Source organism: Calonectris borealis, chromosome 20 (genome assembly GCF_964195595.1).
Source record: "Calonectris borealis chromosome 20, bCalBor7.hap1.2, whole genome shotgun sequence".
NCBI classification, from domain to species: domain Eukaryota; kingdom Metazoa; phylum Chordata; class Aves; order Procellariiformes; family Procellariidae; genus Calonectris; species Calonectris borealis.
The window spans coordinates 7,379,923-7,403,169 of record NC_134331.1 but is presented as its reverse complement, the minus strand read 5'-3'; the positions used below and the strand labels follow the sequence as shown (position 1 = coordinate 7,403,169).

Sequence of the window (23,247 nt, the reverse complement as noted above, 5' to 3'; positions counted from 1 at the left end):
AAGTGCTTCTGCAAAGGAGAGCAAACCTGAATGCTGTGAATAGTCTAATTTTTTTGTCTTAAATATTGCCAGTGCCTCTTACAGCCTTGGACAAGAGTGTCCTCAAGGGACAAAATACAAGCAGCGCACAGGAAGGGATGTGCTGGGCCAACAAGTGCAATACTCTGCTGTTTGGCTGCTGCAGCCTTGTCCGAGCCAGCTGCCTTTTTTTTTTTTTTTTTTCCCTTTTGCATTGATTTGTGGAAGTTACATGACTGGAACTGCAGTGGAATTAGAGCTGGCTTCCACAGAACACCTTTAGAAACATATACCCCTCATTTACGGGCCTGGTGTGAGATGTGGGTTCTGTCATTAGAGCAGAGACCCTCAGGGCTGGTCACCCCTGCATTCTGAAGGACGCATGGATGCTCCAGTCCCTGTAATACCAAGTCCTAGCAGCCAGGCAAGGAGAGTATTCCTCCTCTCCCAAATGTGGGTATTATTTGTATTAGTGTTAATAATTTGTGTTGTGTTTGCTAAATAACTGAGGTGAGCGACCTTTCTGGCCTTGGGAGTTGCATACCAAACCCATCACGTGAGTCGGGGCCTGAAGATGCCAGAACTATTAGAGACGCTGGGAAGGGAGATTCCAGGAAAACGCTGCAAGTAGAAGGTGACAGCACCTTTGCAGAGGCTTCTCAATGGCAGAGGGGGTCTGGGTGAGCAGCCAGCTTGTGCCAGGGCTGAGGGAAATCAGCTTTAGAGCCTTGCTGGCAGGGTTGTGGGCCACCTAGCAAACCCCATGTTTGTACAGCTCTACTGCAGCTTGTGGGGTGTTGTGTCCCCATGGAGAGGTTCACTTTGCTTATGAAAAGCTGATGCCTGAAGAGGGGCAAGCTGGCTGCCTCAGCTGTCTGACACAGGTGAACTGGGAGCATTGGGAACAGAGGAAGAGGAAGGCTGGGATCTTGGGTGGTGGGAGCTGGAGGATGGTTTGGATGCTGGAAGTGCTCTTCTTGCAGGCTGCAGCTGGGAGTGGGATGAGATGCACATTCAGCTTGCCTGGCCAGAGCCTCTTAGGAAAGTCAGGCTGATGAGATCTGCAAAGCCCCTGGAGGCACGCAGCCCCCTGCCCCCTGCCCAGCTGCCTTCTCCCTGCAACTCAAGGCAGGACCTTCAGACCTTCAGTGCCAGGGCCTGGGGCAAGATGAATCTCAGCTCTGCGCTTTGTGCAGTGGGGGCATCAGCAGCAAGGCACGATCCCCCTCCAGAATGTCTCAGCACACAGGCGATGCTTTCCATTATGGAAAATGTCAGTAATATTAAAAAGATTATATATATCCATAATACTTGAAGGCCTGTCAGTGATCAAAATGGAAGGCAGAGGCCGGGAGAGAGGGGGTGGCATTGAAAGGATCGAGAGACATGACTTATTTTTTCATGTCATCTGATGCCTCCCTCTCTCCCCCAGCCAGGCTCCAGGAGCTGTTCAGAGCAGGGGAAGAATCCGCTTCAAATTTAGATCCCAGCAAAAAAATTTTAACGAACCCAAATTGCAACCGTGGCCTTGGGTACCAGAGAGGGAGCTGCATTATGGGGAGGGTGGGGAGGGTCGGCATCCCTCGGAGCTGCTTCCGAGCCCGGGGACGTTGATTTCTGTCTAAAAATAATGGGGGGGGGAGGGAAAAAAAAAATAAAGCAAAGCAAGCAGCAGCAAGCAGCGCCTGGCTGGCTGCCAGCGAGGGGCAGTGACTGAGCATTTACAGCATCCCCGCCTCCCGCATGCGGCGGGGCAGGGGCTCGGCGCCGCATCCCCCGCGGCCGGTACCGCACCGCGCTGCACCGTACCGGGGGGGGCTGAGCACCTCTGCCGGTGCCCGGGCGGGAGCCGGGCCGGGGCTCGGGCGGCCCCGAAGGGGTTAAGCCGGGACCTGCCGCCGGGACCTGCCCAGCCAGCCCGGCAACTCGGCGGCGCGCAGCGGGCGGGCTGCGGCCGCCTCCAGCCCGCTCCCACCGGCACCGGCACCCGCACGGCGGGGCCGCGCTCCGCTCCGCGCAGGTAAGCGGGGCTGCGCGCCCCTTGGCAGCTGGGCTGCGGGGGGGGGGGGGGAGGAGGAGGAGGAGGAGGAAGAGGAAGAGGAAGAGAGAGGGAGGAGGAGGAGGAGGAAGGTTCTGGACGCCGGAGCATCGCGGGCTGGGGGATGCCGGGCCCCGGCGGGCAGCTCGGTGTCGCGGCGCCTCCCGGGCCGGGCTCGGGGCCCCGGGGCCCCGCGGCGGGTGCGAGTGCGACCCCTGGGCGGGCTGCGGGAGCCGGCGGCGCGGCCGAGGGCTCTGCCGGGAGCCTTTCCCTGCCGCTCCCTCCATGTCGGGCGCTGCTCCTAGCCCTGCACCTGATTAGGGATGGAGCGAGGCTTTAATCCTCCCCCGGCCTCCCTCCTCCTCTCGTCTCGCCCCTCTGCCCTCTTCTCCTTCCCCCCATCCCCTCCTGCTCCCGCTCTATGTTATTCCTCCTCGCCCCCCCGCCGCCCCCGCTTCGCCTCCGCAGTCCCCTGCGCCGGGCCGCGGGGCGATGGGGACCTGTCCCCGCACCCGTGTGTCCTTCTCCCACCTGGCAGCCTCTTGCTCAAGGTCACTGCAGTAATTCCATCTGAGCTGCCGGGTGCTGCCGCCTTATCTCCCGCACAGTTTCTGTTTCACTCCCTTTATATTCCGGGGGGGGGGATATTGTGTTCGATAAACCCCACTGCTTTTAACATTCCTGGCAGCACTCCAGCCACGGCCATGCTCCTCTCACCCCTGCCCCAGCCCCTCCTTCCCATCTCTTCCCATGCAGACTTCCCGGGCCATCTCGTGGCGGGCGAAGTCCAGCTGGGATCGGGTCTCCGGCCAGGACGAGCAGTGCCGGAACCCATCATGCTGGACCTGGGGTTTGTCCTGCCAGGAGACCTGTTGGAAGCAGGAGGGACCGGCCTGCCCCGGAGGAGGAGTGCCGGTGTTTGCCGGTGTTTGCCAGGCTGGTGGCACCTTTGGAAAACGTGACTTTATCTCCCGCCTGGGTGTTGGTGGAAAGCAGAGTGTGGAGCCAAGTCCTGGAGGACTTTGCTGCGTCTCTGCCCTTGTCCCGAAGGCGTTACCGCGCCAGGTGGTCAACGGCGTGGCTGTCCGCACCGCGGGCTCTCTCGGCAGGATCCAAAGGCCGCTCTGACAGGCTGCATTGCGAAAGGGAATCAATACAGGGAAGCGTCTCGAGAGAAACTTCGGCCGCCTGAGAGCGTGGCGGTGCCAGGCTCCTCTCTGACTCATGGGGGACGTTACTGGCGGAGCCATGGGGCGCCTGGCCGCTGGCCTGCGGGAGCAGGAGGTGCCGGACCGGTCGCTCGGGTCATGCAGGAGTGTGGTGGGTGCTGTGTGTGGCTCGTGGGCATGTCAGCACGGCCCCGGCCCAGTTCCGGAGAGAGGGAGCAGTGTCTCGAGCTGGGAGAGGGCTGGACATGGCACAGCGGCTGCGGTCCAGGGAGGTACCAGCACCCTGAGCTGGATGGTAGGATGGAAACCAGTAATCACTGTCTGCAGGCGCTGCTGCGTAGGGGAGATATTCCTCTGCCCACAAGCGTTATCTCGGACAGGGAAAAATTGCCAGTAGTTTTGTTGCAGCCACAGTGGGAGCTCTGGGAGCAGCCTGGCTCCCCGGCCCTGTGGTGTGGCCCTGCTGAGGGCAAGGCAGCTCCATGCAGCCTCTACTTCCTGGCTTTGCTTAGCACCCTGGTAAAATAAGGGTAAATGGTGTCTTCCCACCGTGCAGGGAGAAGGTGAGGATTAGGACTAGCCCAGAGTAGGGGATGGCGTGGTGATGGGCTCACGTGAAGGTGGGTCCAGACTGACCCACGTGATTTTGCATCCCTGTCGGGTGCAGCGCGTCCCAAGGACCCGCACTGACCGCTGGGGAGGTACCAGGGCAGCTCCTGGCCGCACCAGCCCCTGCCGCCCTAGCCCTGCATCTGGGCGCAGAGAAGGCTCAGGCAGCTTGGGCTTTTTCAGAGCGGGGGATTGTATTATCCATCCTGCTTGCTGACCTGACGCTGGAGAATAGCACCCCGAATTTGCAACCCCGCTTCAGCATGCACTTCCATACCCACAGCCTCTCGCGGAAGGAAAATTATCGAGTTTGCTGGGAAAACCCACCCGAGTGGCTGCCAGTGCTGGTAAGTCATGGCAGGCTCTGACTCACGGCGGGGTTTTGGTTTTGCACAACGCATCCTCGGCGACATTGAGAGCCTCGGGGCGATGGCCGGGGCGAGCGGGGCCGCATACGGCCGCAGATAGCGCATCTGGGAGTACAGGGGAGCCCCTGGCTGGCGCGAGGGCTGAGGGGCCTGAAACTAGCTTTGCCAGGACGGTGGGGCTGAGGCAGCCAGGATCTGGAGGAGGGAGCTGCCATTTTCGGGTGGTTGCTTTTAGAAGCAGAAGCGCAGGGTAAAATCTCCTCCAAATGTTGCTGAATCCAGAGCCAAATCTCTTGGTGGCAGTGATGGTATCGGCTTGCTGTGAGATTTTTTTCCCCTTGAGCATCCTGCATCCTGCGTGTCTTTGGGTTAGTGAGCAGTGGCAGCCCAGCACAGTGCATCTGACATCCCGACAATGGGCACTTTCACCTTGAGAAGTGTCCCAGGTGCCAGCCGAGGGCTCTGGGGACGGGTCTCGGTGATCGGGGCAGTGGTGAGGTCTCTGTGTCCCCGTTCCCCACTGCAGGCGCTGGTGAGGCTGTGGCTGTGAGCGCCCATCCCTTCTCCACTGTTCCTGCCCGCCGCCGGTGGGTCTCCGGCACCACACAGCCATGACGACCTCGGCGCTGCGCCGGCAGGTGAAAAACATTGTGCACAACTACTCGGAGGCAGAGATCAAGGTGCGGGAGGCCACCTCCAATGATCCCTGGGGACCCCCCAGCTCCTTGATGTCGGAGATCGCCGACCTCACCTTCAACACGGTGGCCTTCGCCGAGGTCATGGGCATGATCTGGCGGCGGCTGAACGACAGCGGCAAGAACTGGCGTCACGTCTACAAAGCCCTCACCCTCCTGGACTACCTCATCAAAACCGGCTCTGAGAAGGTGACCCACCAATGCCGGGAGAACCTCTACACTATCCAGACGCTGAAGGATTTCCAGTATGTGGACCGGGACGGCAAGGACCAGGGCATCAACATCCGAGAGAAGGTGAAGCAGGTGATGGCACTGCTGAAGGACGAGGAGAGGCTGAAGCAGGAGCGGGCACACGCGCTGCAGACCAAGGAGCGCATGGCCCTCGAGGGCATGGGCAGCGGCAGCCACCAGGTCGCCTACGGCCGCCGCGCATCGCCCTACGGCGACGACTATGGCCGGGCGCGGGGCTCACCCTCCTCCTTTAACTGTGAGTGCTGCTGGCGGGAGCCTGGGGGCTTGCTTGTGGGGCTGGCGGCTCGCTCGGGCTTGCTTTGGGGCAGAGGCAGGCGTTGTATTCGGTTTGCACCCGCCTGGTGCCCATAGCTCTCCACCACCTTTTGGAGGGGTGGTGGTGAAGCCTGACTCCATCCTGTGCCGCGGGCAGAGGTTTGGCTGGGCCAGTGGTGAACTCCAACAGTGGTGGCAGCTGGCAGGGTCCTGAATCTTAAATCCACGGTTCGTTCGTGGTGGGGAGCTCTAATGTTGGGCTACGTCCCCTGGGAAAGCCACACTGAGTTGCTGTGAGCGTTGGGATGGGGCCTGGGGGAGGCTGCTGATGTGCTCCCCAAAATACCCCAGTCCTGACCTCCTTCTTCCCCTTTTCCTCTGTTATCTCCCAGCATCATCCTCATCCCCACGGTTCGCCTCCGACCTGGAGCAAGCGAGGCCCCAGACAACGGGCGAGGAGGAGCTGCAGCTGCAGCTTGCGCTGGCCATGAGTCGGGAGGAGGCAGAGAAGGTAGGGTGGCTCTGCCTGCCCCGGGGCGCACGAGGCCGGGCATCTCCCTGCACCTTGCCTTGTCTGCGGGCATGGTGGGTCATTTCCCTGGGAGGAGGGAGGATTTTGGGGGCTGCCCGAGGCCGGTGCATGCACCCGCCACCGCACCAGGCTGCTCGCACTGTGCCCGGCATCCAAAATCGCCAGCTGGCAGATGGAGGCACGGGCTGTCCCTGCCCCTGACGGTGGGGGAGCTCCAGGCTGAGACCTGTCCAGCCTCCCAGATCTCAGGGTGAACTTGGGGAGGGTCTTCTGGATTCACCACGACCCCTCCCCAAACCTGGCTGCCCTCTTCCACTGAGGGCTTCTGGTCTAAGCTCCCCCATTTCTCTTGCCTTCCCATGGAGTTTTTAGGAGGTGATGCCTTGCCCAGCACTGCGATTTGCGTGGTGGGTGGGGGGCGAGCAGCATCCCTGGGGCTGTGTACCAGGCTGGGGGCTCGGTGGGGCCGCATGCTCCCTCCCACTGGCTGGTTCTTTCAAACCGGGCTAGAAGGAGCACTGGAAAACAGCACCAGAAGGAGCCAAGCAGGGATGCGGACAGCAAGCGAGCTGCTGTTCCCAACCATGAAACCTCCCCCATGGCTGTCCCCTCTCCTATCTGCTGGCCACGGCCCGTTTTCCACCGGGGACGGCTTATTTGCGCACCGGCTGAGGTTGCCGCCGGCTGGCACGGCCCGTGCGGAGCATGCGAGTACAGTTGGGCACACAAAGTCAGAGGGACGTGGTGACCGAGGGGCTGTGTGCCTGGGTCGGCGGGCGTTCCCCTGGGGCTGGCACCGTGCACCACGATCTCAGTCCTGCCGGGGCAGGGGACATGCTTCCGAGACGGCGCTTGCTGCTGCCCGTCTTCCCTGCCCAATGAAGGCTCTTTTAGAGACAGAGCAGAGTATATCCCTATTTTTGTCCTGGAATTGGAGTATTTATAGCTTCCACACACTGCTGCGATGAGCACTGTAGGAACAGGCTCTTGAAAGCATTGCCTGTTGGAGTCCATCTGGGCTGCGCACACATGTGCACACACGCACACCCCCACTGGCATCCCTATTCCCAGCCCCAGCTGGTCCCATGCTGCCGGACAAGCATCACGGGGCGGTGATCAGGGCTGCGATCAGGGCTGTCGTGGTGGTACAGGACAGCCTCTCCCCAAAATCTGCCTGAGGTCTGGGCGCTTTTACCCCAGCAGTGCGGTGCCAGGCAGGATTCCGGAACTGAGGCAGGTCGGCATTGCAAACCCTCCTCCCTAGCAGGCTGCGAGGTGAGGGGACACCTAATCGATCCCCTCTCCTCCACGGACTGCATCGGAGTCCCCGAAAACTTCCTGGGGGAGATACTGGCTGCCTAATTTAGGGTCGTCCCAGCTTAGATGCAGAGGCAGGTGATGGGGTAGGGGAAGGAGCTGGGGCAGTGGCTGCAGGGGAACATGAGTGGGAGCCAGTTTGAGAGCGTAGGGGCACTGGGCTGGGGGTCTGCAGGCAAAGCCAGCTGGATGGGCACAGAGATGCTGCGCAGGCAGGCGAGAGGCCACTGGAGAGGTGGTGGTGAGGACAGGGACCTCCAAGCAGTCCCGCGAGCTGAGGGGAAGCTGAAATGTCACCCAATTTCCTCTGTTGGCAGAAGCCACTTCCTCCAATTTCCAGTACAGATGAAGAAAGGCAATTGCAGCTAGCGCTTGCGCTGAGCAAAGAGGAGCACGAGAAGGTACCTGTGCCCCCCAGCCCCGGGCACTCCTCTCTCCTTGCACTTGGGCTTCTCTCTGAGGCGCCGGAGCCCGAAATGCTGCCTCACTCCGGCGCCCGCTTTGCTTTCGCTGCTCCGGGCTGTCTGCTGAGTGCTCTCCTGGTGGGCTTGGCCCCAGAGGAGCCGTCTGCTCAGATGCTGGGACTTTTCGGGGATGCGGTGGCAGCTCCTGTGCTGGGTCTGTCTCCTGGAGAAGGTGCTGACTGCAGAGTTGCTGAGCTCACGGGCCCCGTCACTTGTCCCCACAGGAGGTGAGGGCTTGGCAAGGGGAGAACTCCCTGATGCAGAGAGCTGTGGAGGAGACTGTCCAGGGCAGGGAGGAAGAGGAGGAAGAAGACAAGATGAAGAAAAGCCAGGTACAGCACTGGGGGCCTGGATGGCCACAGAGCCAGCCTTGGGCTCTGGGGCAATCCCGCAGGTCTGCCCTGGGCTTCCCTCACCTCTTTATTCCCTTTCTGTTTACAGTCCTCTATCCTGGAGCTGGCAGATATATTCGGACCGGCGCCAGCCCCCTCCAGCCACACGTCTGCTGACCCATGGGATATGTCAGGTGGGGGCAACTCACAGGCTGCCAAAGGTTGGGACAGTGGCAGAAACTTCTCCCTTGCCTCTGTCCTTCCCCAATCCCCAAGAGCTCAACAGTAAGGACCTCTTGCTTCTCCTCCCTCCGCTGCCTGGTCTGTTGCACGCCCAGGTGGTGCTTCTGGAAGCCATCGTTCCTCGGGCACATCCCTGCTGCTCAGCATCCTTCCGTGCCCTGCACCGTTCCCCTCTTCCACAGCTTCCCTTCTTCTTTCAGATATGAAACCCAAAGCGGAGCCGGCAGCCTCTGCCTGGGCTGGTGCAGCTGACCCCTGGGTGCCAGTCCCAGCTGCTGGCGGGGAGCCCCTCTCCCAGGCGAGCGCCTCATCCCAGCAAACCTCCGCTGGGCCCTGGGATTTCCCCCCCAGCACCACTGCAGCCTCTGACCCTTGGGGAAAGGCGCCTTTGTCTTCTGGCTTCCCTCCTGCGGACCCCTGGGTGACGGCATCCCCCCCCACCCAGGTCTCTGGTTCTACGCCAGCTGCCGACCCTTGGGGCGCTGTGGCAGAGCAACCTCCTAACCCTGGTAAGGGGCTCGATCGGTGTTTTGGCTTTGCTGGGGACTGCAAGCAGCGTTGGCCATCACTGCCCTCCTGTGAGTGGGCATCCCGGGGTGCTCCCCCCTTCCTCCTGCAGCCAGCTCTGCAAACACCCATCCCCGCTCTCCTGCCCCGCAGCAGGACCTCTGCTCACCCCTCGTGAAGACTTCAAGGAACTTTTAGGCTTTATCTCTGCACAGAATAAGAATAGGCTGCTTTAATTAACATGGCACAGTTAATGGAGCTCTCCCATGGGAATGGATAGCAGCCGCCACACTGCTCCAGCAGCGGGGTGACAGTGTGTGTCCCCCCGGTGATACCTGTTTGCTTGCTTGCTCCAAACCTGCCCATGTGCCCTGCCGGGACGGGACGGTTGCTGCTCGCAGGTGCCACGTTGCAGATGGGGAAGCGGTTGTGTTTCAGAGCTCAGTGTCACTCTCGGTTCCTCCTCGGTGCTTCCTCCGGCTCCATGGAGGTCCCGCGTGTGCTGCCTTCAGTTTTGGTCCCTGGGGAGGAGAGCAAAATCCGGCCTGGGGGCCAGTGCTTGTTGTTAAAGCATTCCTGCAGACCTGTCCCCTCCGCCTGTCCCTGCTGGGGCTGGGAAAGGGACCTGCCTGCTGCGGGGGGATGGCTGCGAGCAGTGTGGGGGCTGCCTTGGTCTGCAGTGACCCCCAATGGTCTGGTTCATCTTAGCCCTCCCCGGGCCAGTGCACGTTCCCGACCCCCAGCCCCGTGCCCCCCCACCGCACGCCCTCTTCTCCGTCTCCTTGCTGTCTCCCTGCCTCTCTCCTGCCTGTACATCTCCCGCCTCTCACCTCCCCGCTTGCTCCCCTCCTTGAGTCTCACCTCTTCCCCTCAGCTCCAGGGGGGGACGCTTTCGACCTGTTTGCAAAGCCGCCCGAGCCAGCCGAGCCACCGGAGCAGGAGCCCTCGCAGCCACCCTCCTCTGCCAAGTCCAACAGCCCCGTGGGTAAGAGCTGGGGGAGCGGGCAGGGGCCGATTTGGGCAGGTGGGGACGGTGACCTGTCCCTGCCCATTGCAGGAAGGCAGCTCCAGGGCTGGCCAAGGCTGTGCGTGGCTGGTTGCTGGCATGGCCAAACCTGCAACCGTGTGTGCCATGGGCTTGGGCTGCCCTGCAGCCGAGGGGGCAGCCCCGGTCCCTGTGTGCACCCATGTCCCCAACCCCACTGCCTCCGGCGGTGGCTTGAGGGGCGCTCGGGCACACCATGCCGCAGCCTCAGCCCCACCACATCAAGCTGTGACCTGGGTGCAAGGTGCCGTTAGCTGCCCTGTGCGGTGATATGGGGGATGCCGTCACCTGCGGTGGCTCACGCGCCTCATCTCCGCCCCCCACCCCAGAGCCGGACCCCTTTGGCGACCTGTTCCCCAGCACCAGGCAGGACGGGGCGAAGAGCTTCGACCTTGCCAGCCTGGCTGACTCCCTGCCCGAATCCGGCAAGGAGCGGAAGGACTGTAAAACCCCCGAGGCCTTCCTCGGCCCCGCCGCCTCCTCCCTGGTCAACCTGGACTCCCTGGTTGCGCCTGCACCGGCCTCCAAGACGCGCAACCCCTTTCTCTCGGGTAGGTGCCAGTGCTGCGGTGAGGGCTGCTGGGGGGCTTCCCTGGGCTGGGCAGCGGTGTTTGGGAGAGGAAGAGGAGGAGGAGCATGGCTGCCCTGACGTGTCCCATCCTCTCCTTGCTAGGTCTGAGCACGCCGTCCCCCACCAACCCCTTCAGCCTCGCTGAGCAGCCCAAGCCGACGCTCAACCAGATGCGGACCAGCTCGCCGGTGCCCAGTCTGCCCGCAGGCCTCCCTGCTAACTCCATGACCTACAGCGCGTCCCTGCCTCTGCCCCTCAGCAGCGTCCCCGCCGCCACCGCCGCCCTCCCCGCCTCTGCCAGTGCCTTCCCCCAGGCCGGCGCCTTCCCCGAACTCCCCAGCAACTTGCCGCAGCCTTTACTGCCGCTGAGCGGCCCCCCGGCCCCACCGGGGGGGCTCAACCCCTTCCTCTGAAGTCTCTGGACATGTAGACTCTCGCCCCTTCCCCGGCTGTTACAGACCCCCCCGGCCTTTTCTCCCGCCAAGACCTTGGGGGGCCTGCGGTTTGCTAACTGCAAGGGAGTGTGCCCCCCACGCCAGCCCCCTCCCCGTGCCCGCTGGCTGGGGGCAGCCAGCATGAGCCCCCATGCCTGACGGGTGAGAGGGGACCCCCTTCCCCTGCGAAGGCTGGAGCCGCTGCCGAGGGCGGTGTAGGGGCCGTGGCGGGGCCTCTCCTAAGGGCTGTGGTTTGGGGGCTCCGGTGCAGTGGGCTGGACTGGTACACGGGGTCTCGCTGCTGGATGGGTCCCCCGGGGTAGGGGGGTTTGCCCCGGTGCTTGCGGGGAGTTGGGGCAGCGCTGGGGCCGGGGGCAGCTGGGGTTTCCCCCCACCCTGTACTCCCCCCCCTGGGCAGGCGCTGTCCCGCGCCGGGGTCCCCGGCTGGTTCACGCTCCCCTGGCTGTCGCCTCCCGCCTCGCCCGCCAGCCCTTCGCCCCCTTCCCGCTCGCTGCCCCCCTCAGCCCCCCGGCCCCCTCCAGAAGGAGCTGCGGGCAGGGCCCCCGCAGGGGCAGCCGCCTCCTCGCCCGCTGCTGGGCCCCGCTCCGGGTCTAGGGGGGCGGCGGGGGGCGCCGGTGCTTCGGCGCTGCTGGTGAGCGGCGGCTCCGGGCTGCCTGCGAGACAATAAAATGCTCTGACGGACGCGGTGTGCGGCTCCCGGGGCGGGCAGCGGGGGTGGGCAGGGCCCAGCGAGGAGGCCGGGCCCGGGGGGGGGAGGCCGGGCCCGGGTGGGGGGAGGCCGGGCCCGGGGGGGGGGGGGGCCGGGCCAGGCCGCGGCGGTGCCGCCCCGGAGGCCTCGGGCCAGTCACGGGGAGCGGCGGCAGCTCCGCCTCGCGCCCGCCGCCATGTTCGCGGCGCCGCTGCGCCGGGCCCGCAGGTACCGGGTGGGGTCGGGCCGGGCCGGGCCGGGCGGGGGGCGCCGGGAGGGGCAGGTCCGGCCTCCGGGGGCGGGCGACTGCGGGTCCCGGCTGCGCCCCTGCAGGGCGGTGGGCAGCGATCGCTGCGGCACCTGGCAGCCCTTCTGCATCACCGCTGCCTCCCCCTGCACCTCCCTAAACCTGCCCTGCACCCCTCTAAATCCTCCCTGCATCCCTGCACCCCTCCTATATCCCCTACATCCTCCCTGGATCTTCCACATCCCCCTAAATTCTCCTCTGCATCCTTGCAATGCCCTCTACCCTTCCTGTATCTCCCTAAATCCCCTCTATACCCCCCTGAATCCCTTCGAAATCCTCTCTGCACCCTTACACCCCTTCTGCGTTCCCTGAAATCCTCCCTGCATCCCTATACCTCCTGCATGACTTTGCACACTCCTCGCACCCCCTTCCTGCACCCCTCTCGCACCCCCTCCACATCCCTGCGCCCCCTCCACATCCCTGCGCCCCAGCCCCGCATCCCTCCCGCAGCAGGAGGCTCTCTCTTGTCCCCTCCTGTCCCTCGCTCCCCTCGCCACCAAGAGCCTGTGCAGCCCTGACCCTGCACCTACCCATGCACCCACAGGAGGGGATTTTCCTCTCTGAGGACACACAGGTCAAATCCTGCAGATGCTGCTCCCTTACCCACAGCTGTCGGGTGACTGTCACCGTAAAACCCTCCAAAAGGATGCTGGTGGTGGGTCGGGGTCTGGAGGTGAGGGAGCCCCGGGGATGCCGAGCCGGAGGAGAGCAGCCTTGCCTGAGCCTCCAGCAAGTGCGGAGGACTTTGTAGGGTCCTGGGGAGGGGACGGAGGTGGACCGAGCCCCAGCAGAGCTGCCCAGCCCTGGGGCTGAGAGCGGTCCCCTGGCACGGGGAGCGAATAGCGAGGGGTGGGGAGCAGCACCCTGTCCCGGGGCTGTACCAGGCACCCGAGGGAGCCAGGGTGAAGGTGGTGCTGGTCTGGGGCATCACAGCTCTCTCCAGGGGCTGTGCCTTGCTGTGGTGAGCAAGGAAATGATGAGCCTGTTTGGCGTCGCAGGTGCACGTTTCTAACGGGGAGTGTGACCATGGCCACAGGGGGGACAACCAGCCCCCCCAGCATCCCTCGTCACACCAACCGCCTGATTAACGAGAAGTCCCCCTACCTCCTGCAGCATGCTCACAACCCCGTGGATTGGTAAGAGCGACTGGTGCCTTTCTCCCTCCTCCTCTCCATGCGTCCGTGGGGCTGAGGGACTCACTGCTGTGGAAGTGATGGCAGGCAAAGCAGCCTGGCCTCCTGTCCAGCTCCCCACGGGCTCAGGGTCCACGCTTCTGAGCCAGCCATGCCCTGGGCTGTCCTGACCGCTCTCCACCAGGCAGCAGCTTCTCAGGCAGCTTTAGAGGAGCCCATGAATCCTGGCAGCAGTGACCCCTGAAGCTCCTTTCTTGTCTTCCCTCCACAGGTACCCTTGGGGTCAGGAAGCCTTTGATAAAGCAAAGAAAGAAAACAAGCTGATATTCCTGTCAGGTAACCAGAAACAAGACATATTTCATGTTCCCACATGTTGTTTGGCAGATGACCGGATAAGCCAGGCTGTGTCCTGAGCTTGTGTGTGAATAGCTGCGTAGGTAAGGATGGACACTGGGCACTAATTCTCTGCCAGCGAGAGAGGGCTTTAATAGCTCTTGCTGAAGGTGGGCTGCATCCAGGGGCCTTCCTGGCTACCAGAGTCCTTGGCCAGATTTTAGGAGCAAGAGCTGGAGAGCCCAGGAGGCCCTGCAAGCCTCCATGCTCACAGAAGGCCTTTCTCCTCCACCTCTTCTCCAGGGGGGCAGCAGCTGTTCCCCATAGCAGGGTGTCCCACCTCTGAGCGATCTCCCCATAACGCCTGTCCTGCTCCCTGCCAAGGGCCTTTCCTCACTCGCCTGAGCTTGTTTTCAGTTGGCTACTCCACCTGCCACTGGTGCCATGTGATGGAGGAGGAGTCCTTCAAGAACAAGGAGATCGGGGAGATTATGAACAAGAACTTCGTGTGCATCAAAGTGGATCGTGAGGAGCGGCCAGATGTGGACAAAGTGTATATGACCTTTGTGCAGGTAAGGGAGGCACAGGCAGGACTTGGGAGGCTTTGGCTGTCTCAAGATGAGGTTCATGGTCATGTTCCTCAGGCAAGAAGAACCAGTATGTGGGGTGGTCTGAATGGGGCCACGCATGATCACAGGGATGGAAAGAAGCACACGTCTGTCCTCAAGTGAGGCATGTGCACGTGCCAGAGGGGTACAGAGCAGAGGGTGCCTCTTGCGTGACCTTGGTGCACCTGTGATTCGTCTTTCAGGCAACCAGCGGTGGAGGTGGCTGGCCGATGAGCGTCTGGCTGACTCCAGACCTCAAGCCCTTTGTAGGCGGGACGTACTTCCCTCCTGAAGATGGAGTTCATCGCGTTGGCTTTCGGACTGTGCTGCTCCGAATCGCAGAGCAGGTACGGAGCAGGAATGGCGTACAGCAGGCAGTGCTGAACCAAAGGGGCCGCAGGGAAATTGGTCTGGGCGTGATGGGTGACTGAGTTAAAAGATACAGTCATGAGAAACAGTAGCCCAGAGAACATGTCAGAGCTTTGGCTGGGTTAGAGATGGATTGGACCTGATCTGGGGAGGGGGACCGAGAACCGAAGGTGCAGTTTGGACTGGTGCAATGCAGGAAGCAGAAAGAGAGACAAAAAATGGAAGAACTGACTTTCTCGCTCTGCATCTTAGTGGAAGGAGAACAAAGATGCCCTCTTGGAGAACAGCCAGAAGATCCTGGAAGCATTGCTACACAGGTCCGAGATCCGTGTGCGGGGCCAGGAGTCACCCCCACCATCCAAAGAGGTGATGGCCACCTGTTTCCAGCAGCTCTCCAACTCCTATGATGAGGACTATGGTGGCTTCTCCAAATCCCCCAAGTTCCCCACCCCAGGTCAGTCTGGCCTCTGCTGCTGAGCCCCGCTGTGGGGCAGAGTCCACCTCACAGCCTCCACTTTTTCCCTGTATTTCAGTGAATTTGAATTTCCTCTTCACGTACTGGGCTGTGCACCGAACAACTCCAGAAGGTGCCCGGGCACTGCAGATGGCTCTGCATACCCTTAAGATGATGGCCCATGGGGGCATCCATGACCACATCGGTCAGGTAGGAGGAAAGCCTCAGGGGTAAACCCCTGGCATGCCCCGGAGGCATGGGCTGGAGGCATGGGGTGGAGATGTGTCCACTTGGTCTTTGCAGGGGTTTCACCGCTACTCCACCGACAAGCACTGGCATGTCCCTCACTTTGAGAAGATGCTGTATGACCAGGGGCAGCTGGCAGCTACGTATAGCAGAGCATTTCAGGTACGGCCATGGCATCCCTCTGCAAGGAGGCTCACTTGGCACACCGAGTGCTGGCTGGGGAGGGCTGGCTTGGTTTGGGGAGCAGCTTCAAAGCCTGTTCCCAAGATGTTGCCCATCCCATGGGCATGGAACGATCCCATGCTCCCCTTCATCCACTGGTCTTCATCTGGACAGGAACGCTGCACAAATCCGTGACAGTTTAGCCCCAGGGCTTTGAGCATAATGGGGGAGGGAACAGCCTTCTGGCTGGTCTTTGCAAGAGTCAGCAAACATGTGCTGCTGCCTCTGACCTTGGTCTAACTCCAGGGTTGCTCTCCAGTGCATCAGAGATCTTACTCTGAATCCATCCCACGTTTAAAATCCCTGGATGTTCAAATGTGTTTTCCCCGCTTTGCTAGCTCTTTAAATCAGAATCACTTGTTATATCTTGCTGTGTCTCTTGCCTCCCCTCTGTCCCTTGTAACATTGACATCCACCCTGTGCCTCCCGCAGATCTCTGGTGATGAATTCTTTGCCGATGTCGCCCAAGACATTCTGCTCTACGTCTCGCGGGACCTGAGTGACCAGGTAGGTTGTTCCCTGAGCTGGGTCAAAGGGAGCTGCTTAACCCTGCCCTGGGACGTGGCTCGGGGCTGCTTTTCCCTCCCTCCCTTCCCAGCTGAGCTCAGTCTGGGGCACTGCTGCGGCTCACTGGCTGGACTGCCAGCCCAGCAGTGATGGGGAGCCGCCTGAAGGTGCTGTCCCGGTAGCTGGAGGTTGCTCTTTTCCCAGGCAGGAGGTTTCTACAGTGCAGAAGATGCGGATTCCTACCCGACCACTGCATCCGGAGAGAAGCGAGAAGGAGCTTTCTGTGTGTGGGCGGCCGAGGAAATCCGGGCTCTCCTTCCTGACCCTGTCGAGGGGGCCACAGAGGGGACAACCCTGGGAGATGTCTTCATATACCACTACGGAGTGAAGGAGACCGGCAATGTGAGCCCCATGCAGGTGAGGGAGAGAAAAAACCTGCCTGGTACCGGGACCATCGGTGGGGGACCCGCATCCCTGGGCATGGGGGGATGGCAGAGCAGCCCCAAAGCATGTGGGGTCCAACCCCTCCTCAGCCTGGTAGCATTTGTATAACAGGGGCTCTCCTTCCAGGACCCCCATCAGGAGCTGAAGGGCAAGAACGTCCTTATTGTCCGGTGCTCCCTGGAGCTGACGGCGGCCCGGTTTGGGCTGGAGCTGGGGCAGCTTGGTGCCCTGTTGCGGGAGGGCCGGCGGAGGCTGTCTGCAGCCCGGGCGCAGCGGCCGCGGCCACACTTGGACACCAAGATGCTGGCGGCGTGGAATGGTGAGGGGCGGCTCAGCTCTGGGGCGTGCGTGCCTTGGCTGGACCCCACTGCAGTTGGCCGGGGCCAGCACATTTTTGGGGGCTTGTAGCAACGAGTCCTGCTGGGACTGGGCAGCCCCCCACGGAGGCAGTGGGTGGGCTGGGATCCAGGGCTGTGGGACCACTTGGGGGAAGCTGCCCCACACCTGCAAGCCGTGGGGCTGCCGAGGGTCGGGATATTGCTCTAGCTTTGTTTTCCTCCTCTGTTGCCAGCAGAGAGCAGCAAAACTCTTCCCCTGGCTCAGCCTGGCTCCCCCGGTTGGGCTCTGGGGAAGGGGATCCGGGACCCAGGCAGGGCACAGAGCCCATCTGCGCTGCTGCATTAGCGGGGGGACCACAGCTCTGTGTCCGTCTGTCCAGGTGTTTGTTACCCGCAGGTAATAACTGCAGTACCCCAGGCACTGTTCCCAGCAATAAATGCCTGGGTAGCTGGGTCTGGAGCTGGTGTGAGCTGGAGTTATACCACATCCTGCAAGACTCTCTTAAGCCCTGTTTCTGCCCACAAGCAAAAGCTTAGTTCTTGCTGGCCTTCTCTTTGGTGACAGTAAGTGACTTTCTTAGTAGTGTGAACTGAGTGGAAGAGCTGATGACTGAGCCCTGACCTGCCTCGAACGTCAGGGAGGATGAGCTTCACACTGAGCATCCTTTAAAGGAAAGATGTTGACACCTCCGCCGGTCCCTTTTGCCCCCCTGAGCGTGTCCCCGTGTCTGTGCCTACACAGGGCTGATGATCTCAGGCTTTGCCCAGGCTGGGGTGGCCCTGGCTGAGCAGAAGTACGTGAGCCGGGCTGCGCAGGCAGCTGCCTTCCTGCAGAGACACCTTTTCGACCCCACCAGTGGGAGGTTGCTGCGGAGCTGCTACCGGGGCAAAGACAACACGGTGGAGCAGAGGTGAGCAGTGCTACAGAGAGTGTCTCTGAACGTACTGGCCACCCTGCGGGAGCTACCCAGGTCCCCAGTGGTCCACGTCCTCCCCTCCTCCAGGCAGGACTGAACTTGGAGAGAGGGAGGCTGTTTGCCTTGCGCAGAACTGCCTCTGGTGCAGTTTGGGATGGATTAGTGCCCCCCACCCAGTGAGGAGGAATTAAGGTCAAATCCTTTTCCATTCCTCATCTTTGGAGCTGGCAGAAGTCTTGCCCTGCCCTCCCCTGCTGCCTCTCGACCATCCAGAAACCTGGGGCTGAGCTGTTTGATGACTTGGTACAGCCACTGCTTATCTTGGACTGAGCTCTGAGGTGGCATCTCCTCAGGTAGCAGAGACCAGTAGGTAGGGTTGGAGAACATTTCCCACCTGGCCAGTGTAGAGACCCTGATGCTCCTTTCCTGTCTGCCGCTGCAGTGCCGTGCCCATCCAGGGCTTCCTGGAGGATTACGTCTTCGTCATCCAGGCTCTCTTTGATCTGTACGAAGCATCACTGGAGCAGGGCTGGCTGGAGTGGGCCCTGCAGCTCCAGCATATGCAAGACAAGCTCTTCTGGGACCCCAAAGGCTTTGCGTATTTCTCCAGCGAGGCTGGTGATCCCTCTCTGCTCCTGCGCCTGAAGGATGGTGAGCTTGGGGACATGGCCATGCTCTGCGTGGGTTATGGTGTGGGGCAGCTTAGGGAGGGCAGGGGTGATGCCTGGCTGGAGGACCAAGCCGTGGGGTGGTAAGGCATTGGGCTGATGTTCCCTGCAGACCAAGACGGAGCAGAGCCCACCGCCAACTCTGTCACTGTCACAAACCTGCTCCGAGCAGCTTGTTACTCCGGCCATACGGAGTGGGTGGAAAAAGCCGGGCAGATCTTGGCCGCCTTTTCAGAGAGGCTGCAGAAGATCCCGATAACCCTGCCAGAGATGGCCCGGGCTGCTGCTGTCTTCCATCACACCCTTAAACAGGTACGGGCTGGGGCTCGTGTGTCCCCTACGGGACCTGCTGCAGGGAGGGGGCCTGGCAGTGGTGTGGGTGCAACCACAGCTCTCTGCTTTCTCCCTCCTGCCACCCACGCTCTCCCTGGACAGGTCATTATCTGTGGGGACCCCCAAGGAGAAGACACGAAAGAGATGCTGCGCTGCGTCCACTCCGTCTTCAGCCCAAACAAGGTAGAGGTGCCAGCCCTGCCTCCAGCCCTGCCAGCCCTCCCCTGCCCCCTCCGCAGCCGCTCCCTGCCAGCTGCCATCACGCTCCCCGCTGCCGCCTGCATTGCTGGTGCCTTTATCCTTTCTCCCACTGTGGCTGTAGCATCCATCCTCCTCCTTCTCTGTCCTGCCTCCCTTCTGGGAAGCATCCTATCCTTTCCATATTTGTAAGCGCAGCCAGCAGGGCCACGGCTGAGCCCCTGCACCCCTCTCCCTGGCACGGAGCGCTGGCAGCGCAGCCCAGGGAGCGGCTGCAGCAGTGGCTGCTGTTGCTGTTGGCTGTTTACACTGCTCTCAGCCTGAGCCCAGTGTCCCCAGCGCTGCTCTCCCAAGGGAAAACCTTTCGTTCCGGTGTGGATGTGTCATGCCCGGTGCAGATCCAGCCAGTGTCTGGGTCACCTTCTGCCTGGAGCCACCCTTACATCCTTGGGAAGCGGCAAGGGTGTACCTGGCTCTGGCTGGGGGTACCCCTGGCTGGGAGGGGCTGGCATTTCCCAAAAGCTTTGCCCCGAGCTGTCGCTGTGCGCTGGGGTTACCGCTTTGCTTCGCTCATCTGTGTCCCCGCTCAGAGATGCGTCACTTGGTGCATCCCACGGAGGGGCCGTGCTGCCCGCGGGGATGGAGCTGTTTGCTGCCTGCGGAGCTGGCAGGGAAGGGCAGCGCGGCAGCTGGTGCCCGTCACGTTCGGCAGGCAGTGTCCTTGCCCCAGGGACGGATGGCTCACGCCTTGGCAAGGCTGTTGAGCTGAGGGAAGCGGGGCTGGGCTGCGGGCAAGCATTTCAGCCTCTGGACTGGATTCATCCGCTCTTGGCGGGGTCCTGGTGCCAGGGACTGGCATGTTGAGCCACAGCACGTGGGGAGCTGGCACTGGGGCCAAAGCACCAGTTTCCCTCTGTAATCCCGGCTGGGGTGAACTGGGGAGGGCCGAGCCATCAGGATGGGATTCCCTCCTCTGTCCTTGCGTTAGCTCACCCCATGGAGGCTTTCGTCCCTGGCCCTCTGCCTATGTGCCCAGCGGTGTTTAACGCCGGTATTGGAGGATGGTCACAACTTCTGCCCGGGATCACGAGTCGGGGATGCATCTCTCCGTCCTTCCTCTGCCGTCTCCCATCCAGCAGCGCCCTTGGCCATGCCGATCCCCGTGCTGCGTGCGAGGCCTCTGCTCCCATGCTCTTCCTCCCTCCCTTTGAAGGATTACAGTGGGTGACCCAGTTTGCAGGGACGAGAAGGGACGCGGTGGCGGTGGGAAGCCCAGTGCCGCTGCTAATAACCCTCTCCCTTTCCCTGCAGCTGGTTCAGCCATTGGTCCCCTAAGTCCACGCGGGCTCTGGCGGGGGGAGATGCAGACAGCAGCTTCGGGGTCTTGAGCAGAGCAAATAGCGCAGCCATTCCCTCTCCTCCCGTGCAGCTTGGTTCCCCCCTGCTAAGCTGGTAACAAGCCTGGCCGGTGGGGGAGCTTGCTCCCCAGGGACAGGTCCATTTCCCCCAGGCTGTTGCCTTCCTCAGAGCATGGAGGAAGAGGAGGGCTGGGTGCTCTAGATGGATATTTCTGTGGGGGAATGAAGCCACGGGGTGCTTGGGAGCTGCCCGAGGATAGTGGCGCCCACCCGGGCTGCGTGCGAGGGCTGTGCGTGGAGGGGTGCACGGGGGGCTGCAGCTGGAGGCTGGCAATAGGCAGGGCGGGGGGCTGGACGTGCCTGCCCTTGTGTGTGTCTCATGTTGTGATGGCGGGATGGATCAGGAGCCGTCGCGTTCGGCAGCCAGAGTTTGTTTCCTGGAAGAAGGAATGTGGCAGGAGGATCTCTGCCGGGAAGGAGCACAGCCCCACGGGGGCTTCCCCAGTGCCACGCTCATTCCCCGCAGACAGCCTGATCTCCGTCAGTAGCGATGGCTCCTCGCCTTGCAGAGGTGGTGGGGAGAAGGGAGGAGAATCCCACTGCTCAGAGGGTCACGCTGGCTTTGGGAGCAGCCTGCCGCCTCCTGACAGCCATCCCTCTTTCTGTGCTGCATCACACAGAGCAGGGAGATGTGGGTGCTCCTTTTCCCACCCACCTTCAGCCCCCTCCAGCTGCTCCCCATCTCTCCTTCCCCACCCCAAGAAGCTGCCCAAGACGGAGCAGCCCCAGGTCATCCGCTCCGGGGATGCAGCAGCTTTGGGAATCAGCTTTGCCAAGGAGTTGGGGGAAACGTCACCGCTGTGTCCCCTGCCACCCCCACTCCCTTGGTGCCAGCAGGATGCTGGGGGCTAGGCCCGTCTGCAGGAACACAATTAATTAGGTCGTTCTAGTAATTAATTCCTTACAAACCTCACATTGAAATCCTTGCTGTAACGAGATGCCGATGATAAAACAGCATTGAGGTCGCAGGTTTAAATGGACCCTGTGCCCGGAGGAGCCCTTTGCCGCAGGCAGCAGCCGCTGCCGTGGGGATGCGAGTGCTCTGGGGGCAATGCTGGTGGCTGCTCCCCTGGGGGTCCTGGTGCCAGGAGCAGAGAGGGTTCAATCCCTGCTCCAAGGCTGGATCCCGGCTCCTGGTATAGATCCCTGCCCTGTTAATGGTCTTTAGGGTAATTATGAAGGATCCCATTATCTCCTCACTGCAGAGCGCTAGCCTGTCGCTCGCCTTCATCCTGGCCCCGCAAGAGGACCTTAGGGAGCTTGTGAGAAAAATGAATAATGAATTTCAGATTGGACATGAATTGGTAATTAATCACTCCTGGAATTAATTCCAGACAAAGGCAAGGGGGGGAGGAGGTTGGGGGGGGGGAGCAGGAGGCAGGCAGGGAAAGGGGCTGAGCCGGAGCTGGGTCAAGGCAGGGGCCGAGGGGGAGATGTGGGGCGATCAGGACAGGACGGGACTGCAGCAGCTATTGTCCAGGGCAAGGGCTTGGGGACGCGGTGACCCCTGGGGACACGGGGTGAGGGCAGCCCCTGCCAGGCACGGGGAAGGCTGCAGCGACGTCCCTGCTGGGTGTGGGTGCCGCTTTCGCTCCTGGCCCCGGGGCCGGTGGCAGAGGATACCGTGCGCTGGGCAAGCAGTGCCGTGGTGGGAGGTGTGCGTGCCACCGCTCGGTAGCTGGCGAGGGTAGTGGCAGCCTTTGGTGTCAGCATCCCTCGGTGGCAGCGGCATGAGCAGCGCAAACGTGGCGAGCGTGCCAGTGCTCAGCAGGCACCACGGTGGGCACATGTGTGCGGCTGGGGCCAGGCACAAGCGAGGGACAGCCGTGTGCTCTGGCAGTGGGATGCTGCTGCCGTGCCTTGGGCCTGGGAAGGGTCTGTGCTTTGCTCACCCTTTGCTTCTGTGTCGGCACCAGGCTCCCTGCCAGCTCCTGGCCTTTCCCCTGATTAGCCTGCAAGCCCTGAGGCTTTGACAAACATTTTCCCTTTCAGAAAAGCTAATTATCACGGCAGCCCTGTTGTCACCCCTGGCTGCTGCTGCCGTTTCAGCTGGGAGAGCCCCTGACCCACTGCACGCTGGTGTCTGGGCTTTTGGGAAGCATCTGGAGGGCAGGAGGAGCTGGGTGCAGGGTGGGAAGGGGCGATGCTGCAGCTGGTGCTGGGGTTGGGGCTGCCCTGGGCTGGGTGGGTGTCCCCAGGGAGCCGGCTGGCTCGGGCAGCCCCCCTCCGGGCCAGTGTGCGCCAGTCCCTGTGCTTCATCCCCAGCTGCCAGGTGTCTGGAAGGGAAAAGAGAGGCAAAGCTGCCGGGGATGGTGTGGACCACGGGCTCCCTGCGGCGCAGGCGCGATGCGGGGGTGGTTGCCGTGGGACCCTGGCGGAGGGCTGGCACGGGTCCCCTCGGGTCCACGTCTCCTCCTGTCTTCGGGCGAGTGCGTGGGAGGACGCTGCCAGCGCTTGGCATGTCTGCGGGGAGGGAAGGACCAGCTGGCTGGCGCTGGCTGCTCTCTCACAGCTCCTTCTCCGCAGGTGCTGATGCTAGCAGATGGAGACAGCGCTGGGTTCCTCTACCGCCAGTTGCCTTTCCTTGCGTCCCTGGAGAGGAAGGACGGGAAAGCCACCGCCTATCTCTGCAGCAACTTCGCCTGCTCCCTGCCCGTCACCTCGCCCCAGGAGTTGCGTGGGATGCTCTGCCCGTGAGTGCCTCGGCCCCTCTGCCTGCAGGAAGGCGAGGGGGAGACAGACTGGCATGCCAGCCTGGGAACATGGGAGAGACCTGTAATAAAGCCACCCTGGGCATCAACTGCCTCCCGGATGGTTCCTGGCAGTGCCGTGGAGCTGTGCCCTTCCCTGCCTGCAGCAGGTCGGGCTCTGCTTGCACCGCTGCTCTGGCAGCATCTTGGCAGAACCGGCTCTGGTCCCTGGTGCTGGTTTTGGCATGGCCAGGAGACACCCACCGAGGAGCATCTCCTCCCCCTGCACACGCACTCACTCCTCCCTTCTTCTCGCCGAGGAAAAGGAAAACAAATTAAATATAAATCCCAGCGTTAATGGAGAAGTCAGATGGGAAAACTATTAGGGTTCCTATAGCAACCCGGGGCAACATTGTCAAAAGCACCTGGATGACTTGGGAGTCAAGTGCTTTTGAAAGTGTTGCTGGTTATGACAGCTGCGGTATTTTTCCATTACAGGGTAGG

The 23,247-nt window shown here is 61.9% G+C and overlaps 2 protein-coding genes across 5 annotated transcripts; both read left to right on the top strand.

Annotated features, from left to right (window-relative positions):
* Window positions 1-1,641: 1,641 nt before the first annotated feature.
* On the top strand, window positions 1,642-11,546 carry EPN3 (epsin 3). 4 transcript variants are annotated; one of them, XM_075169674.1, is made up of 10 exons: window positions 1,642-2,038; window positions 4,729-5,384; window positions 5,797-5,915; window positions 7,571-7,654; window positions 7,942-8,049; window positions 8,159-8,243; window positions 8,493-8,801; window positions 9,674-9,784; window positions 10,174-10,395; window positions 10,518-11,546. In XM_075169674.1, exons 2-10 carry the CDS (start codon window positions 4,814-4,816, stop codon window positions 10,826-10,828), a joined length of 1,920 nt encoding a protein of 639 aa, XP_075025775.1. In that variant the 5' UTR covers window positions 1,642-2,038; window positions 4,729-4,813; the 3' UTR covers window positions 10,829-11,546. The 4 variants fall into 4 exon arrangements, with proteins under 4 accessions (XP_075025775.1, XP_075025777.1, XP_075025778.1 ...); XM_075169675.1 differs by lacking the exon at window positions 1,642-2,038 and adding an exon at window positions 3,425-4,181; XM_075169676.1 differs by lacking the exon at window positions 7,571-7,654.
* Window positions 11,547-11,683: 137 nt separating this feature from the next.
* On the top strand, window positions 11,684-23,101 carry SPATA20 (spermatogenesis associated 20). Its single transcript, XM_075169667.1, has 16 exons — window positions 11,684-11,786; window positions 12,864-13,001; window positions 13,270-13,334; window positions 13,749-13,903; window positions 14,143-14,286; window positions 14,561-14,762; window positions 14,842-14,972; window positions 15,066-15,170; window positions 15,663-15,737; window positions 15,942-16,154; window positions 16,308-16,500; window positions 17,262-17,430; window positions 17,879-18,087; window positions 18,217-18,416; window positions 18,540-18,620; window positions 22,580-23,101. Exons 1-16 carry the CDS (start codon window positions 11,755-11,757, stop codon window positions 22,748-22,750), a joined length of 2,283 nt encoding a protein of 760 aa, XP_075025768.1. The 5' UTR covers window positions 11,684-11,754; the 3' UTR covers window positions 22,751-23,101.
* Window positions 23,102-23,247: the final 146 nt, after the last annotated feature.

What these genes read in the sequence shown, in the direction of transcription:
- EPN3 (XM_075169674.1), top strand. Translation starts at nt 4,814, where the DNA reads ATGACGACCTCGGCGCTGCGCCGGCAGGTGAAAAACATTGTGCACAAC. An exon ending in GCAAAGAGGAGCACGAGAAG is followed by an intron (nt 7,655 to 7,941) that starts GTACCTGTGCCC and finishes TTGTCCCCACAG; the next exon opens with GAGGTGAGGGCTTGGCAAGG. An exon ending in AGAGCAACCTCCTAACCCTG is followed by an intron (nt 8,802 to 9,673) that starts GTAAGGGGCTCG and finishes TCTTCCCCTCAG; the next exon opens with CTCCAGGGGGGGACGCTTTC.
- SPATA20 (XM_075169667.1), top strand. Translation starts at nt 11,755, where the DNA reads ATGTTCGCGGCGCCGCTGCGCCGGGCCCGCAG. An exon ending in GCTCACAACCCCGTGGATTG is followed by an intron (nt 13,002 to 13,269) that starts GTAAGAGCGACT and finishes TTCCCTCCACAG; the next exon opens with GTACCCTTGGGGTCAGGAAG. An exon ending in CCGTCTTCAGCCCAAACAAG is followed by an intron (nt 18,621 to 22,579) that starts GTAGAGGTGCCA and finishes CCTTCTCCGCAG; the next exon opens with GTGCTGATGCTAGCAGATGG.